At 46.7% G+C, this 14,900-nt stretch overlaps 1 protein-coding gene across 5 annotated transcripts in view; it reads right to left on the bottom strand.

Moving 5' to 3' along the window:
- Nucleotides 1-3,382: 3,382 nt before the first annotated feature.
- Nucleotides 3,383-14,900, bottom strand: part of TTPAL (alpha tocopherol transfer protein like) — a 38,474-nt gene continuing 26,956 nt past the window's right edge. For all 5 annotated transcript variants that reach the window (XM_055300839.1, XM_055300832.1, XM_055300824.1 and 2 more), the window contains 4 exons: nucleotides 14,435-14,894; nucleotides 11,787-11,980; nucleotides 9,887-9,997; nucleotides 3,383-7,724 (listed from right to left, as the gene is read on the bottom strand). In XM_055300839.1, the coding sequence (XP_055156814.1) occupies nucleotides 7,446-7,724; nucleotides 9,887-9,997; nucleotides 11,787-11,980; nucleotides 14,435-14,879 (1,029 nt within the window). In that variant the 5' untranslated portion in view covers nucleotides 14,880-14,894 and the 3' untranslated portion in view covers nucleotides 3,383-7,445. The remainder of the gene's footprint in view (nucleotides 7,725-9,886; nucleotides 9,998-11,786; nucleotides 11,981-14,434; nucleotides 14,895-14,900) is intronic.

A 14,900-nucleotide genomic window follows, 5' to 3' on the forward strand; every position in this document is an offset into this window, starting at 1 on the left:
GAATAGAACAGTTCTTCCAACAATCATTTACTGAGTCTCTCTCAGGTTCGGGGATCCAGCTTTAAACATAAGAGACACCAGTTCTGCCATCCTGGACTTCTGGTTTAGAGGGTAAAAATGAGCTGACAGGTGTACAACATGGTGTGATGACTGCTGTGATTGAGGAATTGCAGAGAACTCAAAGGAGAGTTGCCTGGGGTCACGAATTGGGGATTGTCCTGGTAGGCTCCCTGGAAAATGTGGAATTGAGGGCTAGGACTTAGGAGTTAGCTGAGAGAGAGATGGGGAAGTAGGGTGGCAAAACCGCATGTTCAAGAAGGGAGATGAGGGATCCCTGGGTGGCGCAGCGGTTTAGCGCCTGCCTTTGGCCCAGGGCGTGATCCTGGAGACCCGGGATCGAATCCCACGTCGGGCTCCCGGTGCATGGAGCCTGCTTCTCCCTCTGCCTATGTCTCTGCCTCTCTCTCTCTCTCTCTCTCTCTCTCTCTCTCTCTCTCTCTCTGTGTGTGACTATCATAAATAAATAAAAATTAAAAAAAAAGAAGGGAGATGAAAACTTGTTCAGGAAAGCTGGCATGGTGAGAAGAGGGCAGGGACTAGGTCATGAAGGGATTTGTAAACCACATTGAAGAGTTTGAACATTAATGTTGAGAGTAGTGGGGAGCGTGCACATAGTGACATGATCAGACGGTCTTCAGTCACTGCCACTGACAGGTAGACAGGGCATCTAGAAAGGAGACGGGGTGGGCCATATACCATTTCAAACGGCGAAGTGAAAATGAGGATGGGGGAAATTGACAGCTGAGAGCTACATAGTAAATTTTTTTTTAAGATTTTATTTATTTATGATAGGCACACAGTGAGAGAGCTTTAAAAAATAAAAGTTTTTATTTTTTCTCATAACTTTGATATTAATTTGAAAGAACAGATTTGAAAATTAGGGAGCAGTATCCCTGTTTGCTTGACTGTAAGCTGGCCTGGTGGTAGGAAACCCAGGATCACTCAAGACTCAAGAGAACCATACTAGCAAGTGTGCTGAGTTATACACAAGCGTAAATAACATCAGTTTGAGTAAGCCCAGAATCATACTTAAAATCAGGAGAGTATTTGGACTTACCAGACCTCATGGTCATGTCATCTCATTCCAGATAAGTCACCTGGTGTGTCATCACCATGAGCAGGCCCATCTGTCCCTCAGGATTGCAGAGTGATGGCCCTGGCTTTGAGATCAGGAATTCCTCAGAGGCAACAGCAGTGGCTGCCACTTTTCCTGGGTTTGAGCTGGGAGGAGGCTTGTAGGCCCACGTGGCCCCTGCTGGATGTTTACTCTCTAGATTGGTCTTGCAAGATACTTGGTTGGGAAATAAAAGTTTCTCTTACCTGCCAGAGAGTGGCCACGGGCCTGGTTATTGCTGCTTTTGGTGTTCTGGACCAAGCCAGAGCTCAGGCCTCACTTAAACCACCAGCACATGGTTTTGTCCATTACAAGTCCTTTTTCTTTTTATGTAGTCAAGCGAGAGTATTTGGTAACATGAGTCGTGCCCTTGAGCTCTGCAGATTGATGGTGGGTACCAGGCTTATCTTACCGAGAGCTGCTCATTGTTTTCTTCTTTCATGTTCTATCCACCCTGTTACCTAGGAGCCCAAACTAGGCAGCCTTCTGAGTGGTGTCCTAATTCCTGCTGAGTGGTGCAAGCTGCACACAGCCATCTCCTCAGGTGAAGAATAGTTACCATGAGACAGTGCACATGCCCAGCTGTGAATAGACACTGTCCATGCCCCTGGAAGGTGGTGATTCTTCTCCCTCTTTGACAGATCAGGCTGAGGCTGAGGAGGGACTTGCCCGTAGTTACTAAGAGGCAAAACATAGATAGAAACTAGGCTTTGAGTTCTTTTTTCAGTTAGACCCTACTGTCTCTTAGCATAAGGTTGTAGGCACCAAGATAACCAGAGACTGCTTAGAGATGTGTAGAGGAGTCACCTGGCTGTCAAACTACCCACCACCAAGGAGGGGAGATTAGTAATCCCCTGAAGGCAGTAACCAGCATCTGACTAGGTCACTGTATCTCTGGTAGCTGGCCACCTTATCAGGTAAACATTTGGTTAAAACAATTTGTTTCCAGAAAAGTGGCAACCCTAAAGGATTTTCTTCCTCACCAGCTTTAAATGCGGTAGCATGACACATTTGCTGCATCATTCTAGGTGGGGCCACATCCATGCTCTATGAGGAGTGGGCTTTGGGGAAAACAGGGAGAGTTATCTTAGACAGCAAACCAGAAAGTGTGGACTCCTAACATGGGAAGTAATTCCCACAGTTTGTAAAAAGCACCTGCTGATCCTTGTAACTCGACTGCACTGGTTGGGGCCATTAGTCCATTTTTTTCCAGATGTGAGAAATGTACTGAGTTTAGAGCCACAGCTTCCTTAGGAGGGTTCACCTGAAGAGCTGGTGTGCTGCAGTGTAAGAATTTACCTGTTGCATCATGGGAGGTCATTGGTAAGTGTACAGACATCCTACACAACTGTTTCCCAGCTGACCCATCACCAGCACACCACACCCACGGCAGGGCCTACCTTGTCTCCTTTGGGGCAGACTACATGCTCCTGCATCGAAACCAAAAGGGAGCAGGTAGAGAAAAGCCAAAGATGCATGGGACCAGAGTTGATCAAGCAACACCTAGTAATCCCTCGAAGGAGTCTGGGTTTACTTCTAAGTGCTTCCAGAATAAAGCCTGAGGTATAGCCTGGGTCTCAGAGGTTAAGAACCTGCACTTTATATTTTACAAGAAGCCAGAAATCAATCTGGAACCACCTTTCCTTTCTTCTGTGTTCTGTCCCAGAGTGAACGACAGTAAAAGGCAAACACAACCTGGCTCTAACCATCAGGAGAGCGGCTTTAGTCAGCTACCTGGCTTTGAAGCCCAACTCTACTGTTTGACTAGCTGTGCGTCCTTGGGCAAGCTGCTTAACTTCTCTGAGCCCCATTTGTCCCACAGGGGCAGTAATATTACTTAAGTGTGCTTAAAGATTAAATGAGGTTATCTATGTGAAGCACTTAATGTAGTGGGTGCCCAGCCCATACAAGCACTCAGGAATTCGAGGCCAGTCCAGAATGTACAGCTGGGCCTTAAGAACTGAAAAATTTGCATATCATCTCTACCACTGTGTACGTCAAGTGCCATTCTTTGTACACACTGGTATCTTCTAATTGCACACGATCTTCAGAGGTAGCCAGCCCCAAATCTATAGGTACACGGTGTTGCAACATCGCCTCTCTCTCCCGGACCTGGAGGGAGGCTCTGCACAGGCCATGATGTACCACAAATAATAAAACTTCAGTACCTTTATCCAAGTTGTCATTGTCACAAAAGAACTCCACACATAACCTTACAGGAATTTTTATTGTTTAAGACCCAGTCATGCATACTAAAATTACATGTTTTCACCACTTTGACGTAGAAAATGCACTAGAAAAATAAACTTTTGGTCAAAACAAACACTGAAGTAGATGAATCCACCACCATGTGTCGATCTACTCAAAGCTAAACTGAATTTCAGTTTGAAGTGAGGAATGTGACCAGTGGCTGAAATGAGGTACCAATCCGGTCAGAACATTAGCCCACCCTAATGGGAGTCATTAGCCCACCCTGTCAGAGCAGGATCAGAGGCTTTAAGCATTCCACCCATAACAGGTTACCACCTGATGTGCCAAGACATGGAGGCATATCCACAAGAACCCCAATGGCAGCTTTCTCCCCAGCTTAACGTGCTGCCCAATGAGACCAAGGACGAGCAGCCAGTTGGCAAACAGATTCATCACTAGCTTCTCCATCCACGAGTCACACTGGGCCTTCCAGTGGAGCAAGTCTTATAAGGAGGAATATTTGACTCTGACAATGCCTGTCACTTGCGTTTCAAGCAAACCAATACTGAGTCAGGAGAGCAGAAAGGAATTTACTTTAGATTTACAGAATTAACAGATCCCAATACTGAGAGACCTCACCAGACAGCCCTCTTTCCTAAACAGTTGAGATGTTTCTGTTTGGTATATGCACATTATCTCATGCCACAGAACAGCCACACTTGCATCATGACCTAAGCTAACACTTCACTTCCCAAATGAAAGAGGCTTCAAAGGAAAAACCTTAAAAAACTGAAAACTTGAAAATTAAGTATTATAATAAGACCACCACTGTGCCACAGCTTTTGCCTACCCAAATGGGAAAGTAATCCCACGACTGATATGACAATCTGGTGGCATTTAAGAGAAACTGCCCACTCTGGGAGAATTCAGAAAGACTCATTATCTCTCAGGAATTCTGGGAAAATACCTCTTCTTGTCCTTTCTGGCAAAAATGTATCTTACAAGCTGAAGTGTTTGTAAACCTCTAAGGACAAGTGGCTCCTTGTGAAAGCAAGATGAAGTATGGGGAAGCTAAAGCCACTTCTGCCAAAAAGCACATAAACTCCAGAGAGGATGCCAGAGTTGCACAGGTGCTTCCGTATGTTTCTCCCAGCCTCTCCTCTGTGAAGGAAGAATAGAATTCCAGGAAGAGGCACAATTTTCCAGATTCTGTGTAAAGAGCAGAGGAGGAAGAAAATCCCCAGATTACTACCTAAGCTTACAGATTTCATTTGGGAGCTTCAGATGTCAATTCAGACTTACATTTTCTGTAAAATAACCCAGATCGGGGGTGGGGGAAGGAAGAAGGCCTCTAAATGGTAGAGTACAATGTCCCTGTGGCAAGGAAGCCAAATGATGCCTAAAATACAGGGTTCAGAACTCAGAGCAGAGACCCTTTTATCATGCGATTCAGGGGGTTGTTCAGTGGCTCATCCAAGGTCACATAGCAGTGTAAAGCCAGAACTCTCAGGTCCCCTGGATACTATCCCTTTCCCTTTCCTATACCACAGTACCCTGAATTTAAGGAAGTTACTTTTTAGATGTTTGTGAAATGGGCCAGAACTTTCCCCTGAAGGAAGACCCTCCCAGTTCTCCTAATGTTCACTTGTTTGCCCCATCAGTGTACTCCCACTACTGAGGCTCACTGTGTGCTCCTTTGGTCATTCCCCCACCCCGCGGCAGTGACTCTACAGAGATCCGGTGAAGCCACACAGAAATGGCCTTGATTTTCACCCAGGGAGGTCCTGCTTTCACAGCTTGATTCAAACCTCTGAGGTGTCAGAACTATTTGATCTCTCTTTGGAACCAAAATAAAGCACAGCGGCTGCAGAAGGCAGACACATCTGGGCTCTGACTCCTTTCAGAAGCTGAATGCATCGGCTCCTTGGGCCAACTGGAAAGTCCTAGGAAGTGGGCAACATCCTGGTCTTGGGAGATACTTGTCTCAGTGAGCTTAAACACACGTAAGCTTTAAAGTCCAACAGACACGGGCAAAACCAGCCAGGAATGCAGTGCAGAGTAGAGTGTAAACTGGGGAAAGTCTGTGGGGCTGAACAGTTCATGCCTCCCTCCATCTAGCTTGGCAGCAGTGGTTGTTTTTCAATGTTTTCTCTTTGAGGCCTAAGAATGCTTCTAACCAGTTCCCACATCCAAGCAGTTGGGTTCTGAACCTTCTACTATAGCTGTCCTACTCGTGCTATTTAGATCTTTCCAGCCTTGCTGGTCACGCTGTCATTGGCAGATGGACCTGGAGGCTGCCAGGGGTCTGCGTGTTGGTACTTCCAGCTCTGCCAGGTCCCTAGAGGGGATCCAGGGTTAGTATCTACGGTGAAGAGCCGTCCCTGGAATTGGCACTAATGAGGTGAATCGTTTCCACCACCAACTTCTCCAGATATTTGAAACAGTACTATGAAGATGCAGAGCTTATTAACAATAGACTGGCCTTTGCATTTCAGAGCACCGTCCTCTTCCTAACTGAGCTGTTTTTTGTTCCCTTGCCTGGTGGTCTCATAAATGCACAGAGAACGTACTTACACAACACACTGTACTTGTTGTTGCTTTTTATCACTGTAATTTTCAAGGAATGAATACGAAAGGAAACAGGTCAAATGCCACCAGATGAACCACCTAGTTAGATGCTTGGGCTAAGGCTAACGTTTTGACAGGAAGGGTCTAAAGTGCTGAAACGCAGAACTAACGTTCGGACTTGCTGGCTAAAGTCTGTCCACCCACATCAGAGAAAGAAACAAGCATGTCTGGGAGGACTAGGGTCCCAGAAGTGATCCAGCAATAACTCTTGCATTTGTTTCTAGAGACCAAAATTTAAGAATCCCAAGTAACTTAGCCATTCCCCGCTGCTGGGTTTCCAGTGTCCCGCCAGAGCCTCAGGGATAGAAGGAATTCACACGAACCCTGGTCATCTCACCTGCCATTGTCCAGTTCAACCCTCCCTACAAAAAGGAAGTTGGTTATCAGCAGGTCCCAAGAATATAGATACTACTTTCCTTTTTAAAGGTAGGCCAGATGGTGACATGTGCCTCTTGGAAAGGCCCAGATGTACCACAAAAAAAAGTAGGATCACACTTGCCTCTAGAGAGCCATTATTCTGGGCAGAAAACCAATGTCTGGCATTTAGTAACTAAACCAAATTCTCAAACATCAGCAGCCAAAGCCCCCGGCATCATTTCATCCAGCTTCATTTTACAGATGAGAAAGGAGAGGCCCACAGAGGCCCAGGTCTTATCCACAGTCACACTTCTGGAGCTGGAGTCCTGGTCTCTTCATTCTTGGGCCAGAATTCTTTTAGCTACTCAGGCCTGGCATGTGGCATTTTAGGTTGAGTAAAATCACATACCTCTAGGATCCTTTATAATTTTATTGAGAACCAGGGCTAAGGCTTTATGGGTTTGGGAAACCTTCAATTTCTATTGCAAGAGTCAACCAATGAATCTCAGAAGTGCTTTGAAGTCTCTGGCTCCCAAATTTGATAAGGAAGTGCTACTTATGTCCTGATGCTCCCATAATTCAATTAAGGTGCTTTCCAAACCCAGTGATGGCAGCTGGGGCCTGGTCCTCAAACTAGAAATCTCCTGATGAGCAACAGAGGTCTGTAGTTAGGAATCAGGTGAAAGACACAAACTCCAGAAGTCTCCTCTGAGGCCACCTTGGAGACTCGGCCAGGTTCTTTCTTAGGAGTGTGCTGACTGGCCAGTCAGGTGGTTTTCTTCTGGAATGTGGGACAAAAGTGACTTTGGTCCTGATTTTTCTTGTTCCAAGATCTCTAAGAACCAGACATAGCTTCCAGATTGATGGTTGCCAACTGGGATTCCAAACGTTTGAGAATCACTGGGACCATTTTCCATGTCTTCCAAGGATTAATTCCAATAACGAAGGCCTTACTCCATGGCTCACTTTCAGAGCTGTACAGGCTGCAATTTAATTACAAGGAGCAAGACTGACTCACGGGCACCTCAGATTCTCCTTGCGCCTCTCCAGAGAAAAAGGAAAGGATTTAAAGATGGTGGCACTCACAGGGGACTGGTTAGTAGCAGGAGTACAGCTGTGATTTCACGGCCCGCAGGGAATCGTCACATTGCGCATCTGAGGCTAGCCCCTCCGGCGGCAGGGCCTGGCCCAGGATGCTGTCGCAGACAGAGACAGGTGGGCAGAACTCCCTCACAAAGTCCTCCTCTGAGGCCAGGAGCACGGCATTCCAGGCGGTGATGTCCAGCTCTCCAGCCGTGCCACCATACTCCTTGGGGAGAATGCTTCTTGGAAGGTTTGTGTGGAGAGAGTTCAGGTCAGACCCATGGAGGAAAAACTGAAGGGGAAATGGAAACACGTGTCCTCAGGTTAATCAGGATCAGTAACCTGCAAGGCAGGCAGGTGCTCTAACACCTGCTGAATGAATGAAGGAGCAGCTGATGGCAACCTGACCCTTCCAGTTCCTCGAAGACCTTGAGGATCCTTAATTCCCTTCCCGTGCTGTTGGCTGGTCCTTCAGAATACAGCCAGATGCAACCACTCTGCTGCCTGCCTCACGGAACCCTGGAACCATGCCGCCGCTGCCACTTCTCCCCTGGGTTCTCACGACAGCCTCACACTGGCCTCCCTGCTCACAGCCTGTTTCACGCTCAGATCGTGCCAACTCCTTTCTGTACAGCCTGCCAGTGCTCCCGCCTCACACGCACTAGGAGCCAAAGTCCGCACACTGGGCCATAGGGCCTGTCACAGTCTGGCCCCCGCTGCTCCTCTCTTCCCCTCCTCCCACTTCCCTCTGCTGCTGCTCCAGCATGTCCAATGTGCTCCCACCTCAGGCCAGTACCGTAGCTGCTGGTCTCAGATATCTGAGAGCTCATGCTCTCGCCTCTTCCCAGTCTTTGCTTAAAGGCCAGCTTCTCAGCGACGCCCCAGCTTTAATCCTGTGCTACAGTCCCGTGCCCCTGCTCTGTACTGTCCCCTTTCTCTGCTTAATTTTTCTGCACAGCACTTAGCATATCTTAATACTAGATCACATATATCCACTGTCTGTTTCTATCTAGAATGTAAGCTCCCCTGGGGGCAGAGATTTTGGTCTATATTGCTCATCTAGAACGTACTTGTAAACACAGTAGTTTAATGGATATATATATTTTTTTAATGGAAAGTTTGTACTTTTTTTTTTTTTTAAAGATTTATTTATTTATTCAGAAAGAGAGAGGCAGAGACATAGGCAGAGGGAGAAGCAGGCTCCATGCAGGGAACCTGACGTGGGACTCGATCCCAAGACTCCAGGATCACACCCCGGGCTGCAGGCAGCGCTAAACCGCTGCGCCACTGGGGCTGCCCTTTAATGGATATTTTTGAATGAATGAATGAACATATGAAGGATGAAATGAACAAGATTATGGACCACAAATAAGGTCATTTCATAGATATAATGAGGCCTGTTCCAAAGACTGCTTTGACTTTAAGAGCAGGTTCCAAACAGGATCTTCAGGTACTAAGATAGGTTCAAACCCAGGCAGGGATGCCACTAACTTAGCAATTCTCAAACCGGACTGTGCATCAGAATCACAGATTCTGATTTTAAGATTTTAAAATCACACTCCTGGGCTCCACCCCTAGACTGGAGTTAAAATTTTCAGGGAAAGGGCCTGGGAATCTAAATTTGATTTTTTTTTTTTTTTAAGATTTTAAGTAATCTCTCTACCCAACATGGGGCTTGAACTTACAGCCCTGAGATCAATGGCATGTTCCACCAACTGAGCCACCCAGGCACCCATCTGTATTTTAAATTCCTTCCCTTGCAACCTTGAGATTCTGTTTTCTCTTTGAAAAAGAGTACAAAATCCAAGACCCGGTCTTTGGAGGGACCATGATGTTCCTAGGCCTAGAGGAGGAGGAGAAAAATACCATCCATTACATGCAACCATGGTACCTAGCAAAGGCTGAGTGAGGAATGGCTCTTCTAGGTCACAGAGGAAGACCATCCTTCAAGGGCCATCTGTCCTTTCTTAAATAACGGGTAGGCTAAAACTCACTTATCTCATAAACCTTGAAATATTCCACAAACCTGATACATGAGAAAATAAACTAGGTAAATAGAAGAGCTTAAAAATTACGTTTTTAAGCCCCAAGGAGCTGTGGTAAGAAATCACTATAACTTTTTAACTACCTGCCCAATACTACCCTTCTCCCTGTCCTCTTATATAGGAAATACAATGTTGGTTCACAGTGCCCAGGCCAGGATATTGAAGAGCCAAAATGACACATAGCATTTTAACTCTTAGAACTGCCTGCCTCCCTGCTCTCTCCACTGTCACATATTATGGTCCTATTAATTTTATTTTCCTTTCACAGAAAAGATCATTTATTTTATCTGTAAATCTGTTCTTTCCAAATTAATCATCCCAGGGCAAAAATAATAAACTAAGAGAAGTTTATTGATGTCACAGGGGAGTAAAAAAAAAGAAGTATCAAGTTAAAAGAATCATCACTTACTCTGTTTGCTATTTTCTCCTTCAGAAATGGTTTTATGATGGCAAAAATGCCTTTAAATATTCGAGGTTCATTCACTACATGGACTGCTTTTATCCGAATGGGGAAGCCATCCTGTAGGAGAAGGGAAGGAGATGTTAGAACATGTGGGAGGCACTCACAGGCTGTTTCCACAGTCTGCCTCCCTCCTTTAAATCTTCTTTAGGCCTCCATATCAGTTTGCTCTGATTCTCATGGCCTCCTCCAAGACAGCTCAAGTGGGGGCTAACCTGGAAGACAAGACTCAGAGAGAGGGTCTTTCTTGGGGCAAACAAGTGGAGAGCTGCTCCTCTTATGGCAAAGGAAAAAAAAAAAAAAAAGGTTGGAGCCTGTGTGGATGGATCTAACAAACATCGGACCTTCAGGACTGGTGTTGCCAAACGGTATTTCTCAGGATTGTACTAGGTGTGATGCAAAAAAGGTTCCATGGTAGGTAAATAAGTTTGAGAACAGCATGCTGTATATAGTCATACAGGTGTCCTTAACCACAGGACTGTCATATGCAAATGTTTACAGTCACATTTTCAAGAAAGGGACATACTATGCCACATCTCCCAGACCTATCTAGCCCTGGAGATTTTTCCCCTCAGATCACCTTAGAAGACTAGAAAACACTGATCCAAACTCACTATCCTAACACTTTAATCTATGCAGTACTTAGCAGGGTAGTAAAAGAAGAGTGGAAGCAAAGGAAAGCCAGAGTATTAGCTCCACATTTCTGATAATGACCAAATGCAACGCTGATGTTTAAATAATCAACCTGGCACCCAGTGCGGGCTCACACACGTTGTGGGATTCACAAAGGAAACTTTTCTTTGGTGCCCTACAGCTCGCAAGGGACAGTACCTGTGGGCTGGTCAGAGGGAACAGGGAGCTGAAACTGTTAGAGACCTGAGACTCAGGCCATGCTACCCCTGCAAGGGCTGTGTCCCCAGCCACCAAAAAGGAAAAGGGATTCATGCTCACTTCAGCAGCACATATACTAAAAAGGAAAAATAAATTTTGCCTTGTAGGATTGAATGAGTTATGACAACTATAAAAGCACTTTGCAAACTGTTGAACATTGTGCACATATGGAACTTCTGGTTCCCTGCACTTGTGGTGGTTGTTTTGTTTTGTTTTGGTGGGCAGCAAAGCAAGGTTTACTGAGCAATAGCAAAGTGATAGTACAAAGCTCCTGAAGAGGGAGGGGACCCAAGAGGGTTGCCCCCCACTATGTTCTAAAACACAGAACACGGGGTACCTGGGTGGCTGACTCAGTTAAGCATCTGACTCTTGATTTCAGCTCAGATCATTATCTCAGGGTTGTGAGATTGAGCCCTGCCTCAGGCTCCACACTGGGGGTGGAGTCTACCTCAGATTCTCTCCCCCTCTGTCCTACCCCCATGCACATATGTACACTCTCTTTCTCTCTCTCTAAAAATAATAATACATAACACACGAGATACGAAAGCATCTGTCCAAAATAATCTGATAGGATCCCCATCCTGAGGTCCCAGAGGGCAGGATCTATCTAACACGTCAGAAACACAAATTCTCAGTTTCATTGGTTAGAATTGTTCCCCTGTCTTCTGGAGAAGGAAACAACAAAAATGAGCAGAAACTATTTCTCTGGTTGTTTGAGCTCTTGCCCTAAAGCTGATCTTGTCCAGACTGAAGGGACCTTAGAAACTACTGGAGAACCTGCTGAGAATGAATGGTAAATAGGACATTTGCGTTTCTTCCCATAATGCTGTTGTATCTTTCAGACTGTAGGCATGAGAAGTGAGGTTTGTGTATCATGTGGGACCTGCGGTAAACAGACAGGGCCCTGGGGAAAGCCAAAACCACCACAAAACAGGCACACGACAAACAGGGGCCATACCTGAAGGATGCCAATCACCTTTTTGGCTATAAAAGGGCCAAAGTGAGATGCTTTTGATAAGCTCACTCCCTTGTAGTCTGCAAGAATTACAATTCCATTCACCTGGGTTTCTTCAGACTGAATGAGTTTTTCTAATGTCAAGTATATGGCTCGGATGTTTTCGGTAATTGGATAGTTGCTCGGTATCCATCTGTCTGAGGTCATAAGAAATGGACAGAATGTTACAGAGATGAATACAAAACAAGTAATCACAGGCTAAGATTTATCTCCTTGCTCGAACTCTTATTTAAAAAATGGGAAGAAAGCTACTCTACTGGCATGGCTCTATTTAGGTTAGTAAATGGGACACCTTAGCAGCAGCTGATGTTAATTCTAAATGCAGCAGCACATTTGGAAATGGGAATGCAAGCGAGTGCTGGAGTTAAAAGCCTGAGCTCTGAAGTCAGATACACACGGAAGGGGGGTGTGTGTGTTGAATCTTACTAGCTGTGTGAGTTACCTCCTCACTCTGAGCCCACATCTCCTCAGAAGAAGAATAAGCTAGTAATACCTTAATGGATATCTAATTACATCAGATTTTCATACCACCGCCCTGAGCCACCTCTTCCCACGTTAGCCTCACACTTTGGGTACCACTGACCTGCCTCCTGGCTGCAGAGATGGGCGTGGTCAGTGGGGGTCGACAACATCCTGGCTACTGTGTGATCCAAGCCAGATCAAACAGAGCCAAGGGGACTCAATTCTTCGACCATGGCCCTTTGGAGAGAAGAGATCCCTCTCCCCTCTTGTAGTGGTGAGGCTAGGAGCCTGAGACTCTGGGGCCCCAAGTGACAAGAGCTGGCCTGAAAATGAAGTATGTGTCAAGGAAGGCAGGGATGGAGATGGCTTTCCAGTCTGTGCTTTGTGCTATATCCCCTTTCCGGGCCAGACGTTCTCTTAGTATTGCCCATATGTTTAAAGGAGTCCTTCCTTTCTCTGGGAAGAAGATGGAAATGACAACTTTTGACTGTTAACCGCTGTTCTCAAGAAAATTCCACCAACCTGTGTGTCCTTTTCTTAGGACGATAAAATTCCACATGACTGCCACCACCAAGGGGATATGTAATATGTGCAAAATTCCTATGAAAAATAATCTTTGTCCAAAAGCTGTGCCAGCTTGCTACTGAATGTTGCTGCCAACCAAACCTGCTTCTACATAACCGGATGTCTTCCTTTTCAATAACATATGTCCCAAAAGAGGCAAAGCTAATACCCAGTTGAGAACAAAACCATCTCAGTATGCCTCCTCCTAAGTTGCGTTGGTAGGGAGGGGTCTAGCTGCTCCAGACACATGGGGGAAAAATTCATCTCACAAGCAAAAGGCTGAAACTGTGCAAGCAAAGGTTTGAAACCACACAGGCAAAGAGGTGAAACCAGGGTGCTAGTCTGTTTTGTAAATCCTTATGAATCCAGTACAGAGAAGTAGCAGAAAAAAACCTGCTGATTGGTTCCTAGGTCTCCTGGTGCCCTAAAATCTCCACCACATTGCCTGTTTTAAAATAAACAACCCTAATTTTGGAAAGTGCCTAAAACAGCAGGTAAATCAGTTAGTTAACATTGTGCCTGGTACACAGTAAAGGCTCAGGAGGATGGTTTAGTCTCCAAAAAGGGTTTGGCAATTGACCAAAGCACATGGCAATGCGAACCTTAAAGGCAGAGAGGAAAGTGCAGGGAGGTGTCCACTGCCTGACAGACATCCCTTCAAGAGGAGTATGTGAGCAAAGGAGGGATGCCAGCGGGCCCTCTCCTGCTCCTGGCTTGGCAGGGAAAAACACTGCGATCTTACTTTCAAATTTTGTCTCTGCTCTGGCCTGACAGATTTTTAAGGCCGTGGGGGTTGGAGTCTAGTGGACAACACTCTTGAGTTTATAGCATATTTGGTGCCCCTAATTAAAAGCACTGCCAAGGAAATGTAAGATGTCCTCATTACCAACAGTAAGTGCTGAGATGGAAAAGTGAATCTAAAGTGAATCAGTGGCTTAACAAAGTAGAGGAAAGGAGGGAGAGGAGGAAGAGACACACAATGAATTGTCACCTTTCTGGTCATCTGCCCAGCCCCCCAGATGCCTGCCTCACCTCCTCGCAAAGGAGGGAGCTTGCTTGTACCCTCTGACCAGGGCAGGACTTTGCACGGAGGAACTTGGCTGGGTAGCCCAGGAAGCCTGCACACTAGGGGGTACAAGATCTTGACAGGTGCAAAGCGGTGGCGAAAGCCAGTCTCCAGGAAAAAGAGCAAGGAAGATATACACAGGACAGCAGAAACGTGTGGCCTAAGCAGATACGCAGACAGAAGCAGAGACAGGGAGAATGGGTGGATTAGTTCCTGATGGGGGGACGAAGTGGATGCTGGTTTTGGGGTCCAGGAGCCCCAGGAAAGATGCTACACTTCGAGCTCGCTGCTTCTGAGGGATGCTCCTGTTTCTTTAACTCCTCCCTTTTCTCCTAGGCCAGGCTGAGTAGCTTTTTGTCATTTGTAACCAGAAGAGCTTTGACTCCAAAGGGGAGGGGGCTGAAAGGGAAAGGCAAGGGACAGACGGGGTGCTGGGCACGTGCATTCCACACATAGGTGGGCACGCAGGCAGGTACCTGCGGCCCAGCCAGGGCAATACCTGGGCGGATGCACAGGATGTGGCAGCCTCGGGGGTCGGTGTGGGGCAGCACAGTGAGGAATCCGGAAGCGAGGACATCCTTTAAGGCCGAGGGCTTCAGGTTGTTGAAGACTTCGGGCCAGCTTCTCCTGCAGCTGTGGTAGTTGACCAGCAGCTGTAGGGCCCGGTCGTAATCGAACTTGCGGGCGCGGAGGAAGCGCAGGAGGAAGGCATCGTCCAGAGAGGTGCTCAGGGTCGGGCACTCCTTCCGCACCATGTCACGGAGGGCCTGCACATCTCGGAGCCTCCATTCCGGCTTCTCCTGCAGCTCTTCCCTGGCTTTGGTGACCAGCTCCTCTGTCAGCGAGCACACGTAGCCGGGAGGCTCGGGCGGGGGCGGCAGCTCATTTTCCGAGAGTGAGGCCGCAGAGGGGCTGGTTCGCAGAGAGTCACTTTCTTCTGACATTAGCTACCAGGATCCCTGCCA

This window comes from Nyctereutes procyonoides, unplaced genomic scaffold (genome assembly GCF_905146905.1).
Source record: "Nyctereutes procyonoides isolate TBG_1078 unplaced genomic scaffold, NYPRO_anot_genome, whole genome shotgun sequence".
NCBI classification, from domain to species: Eukaryota; Metazoa; Chordata; class Mammalia; order Carnivora; family Canidae; genus Nyctereutes; species Nyctereutes procyonoides.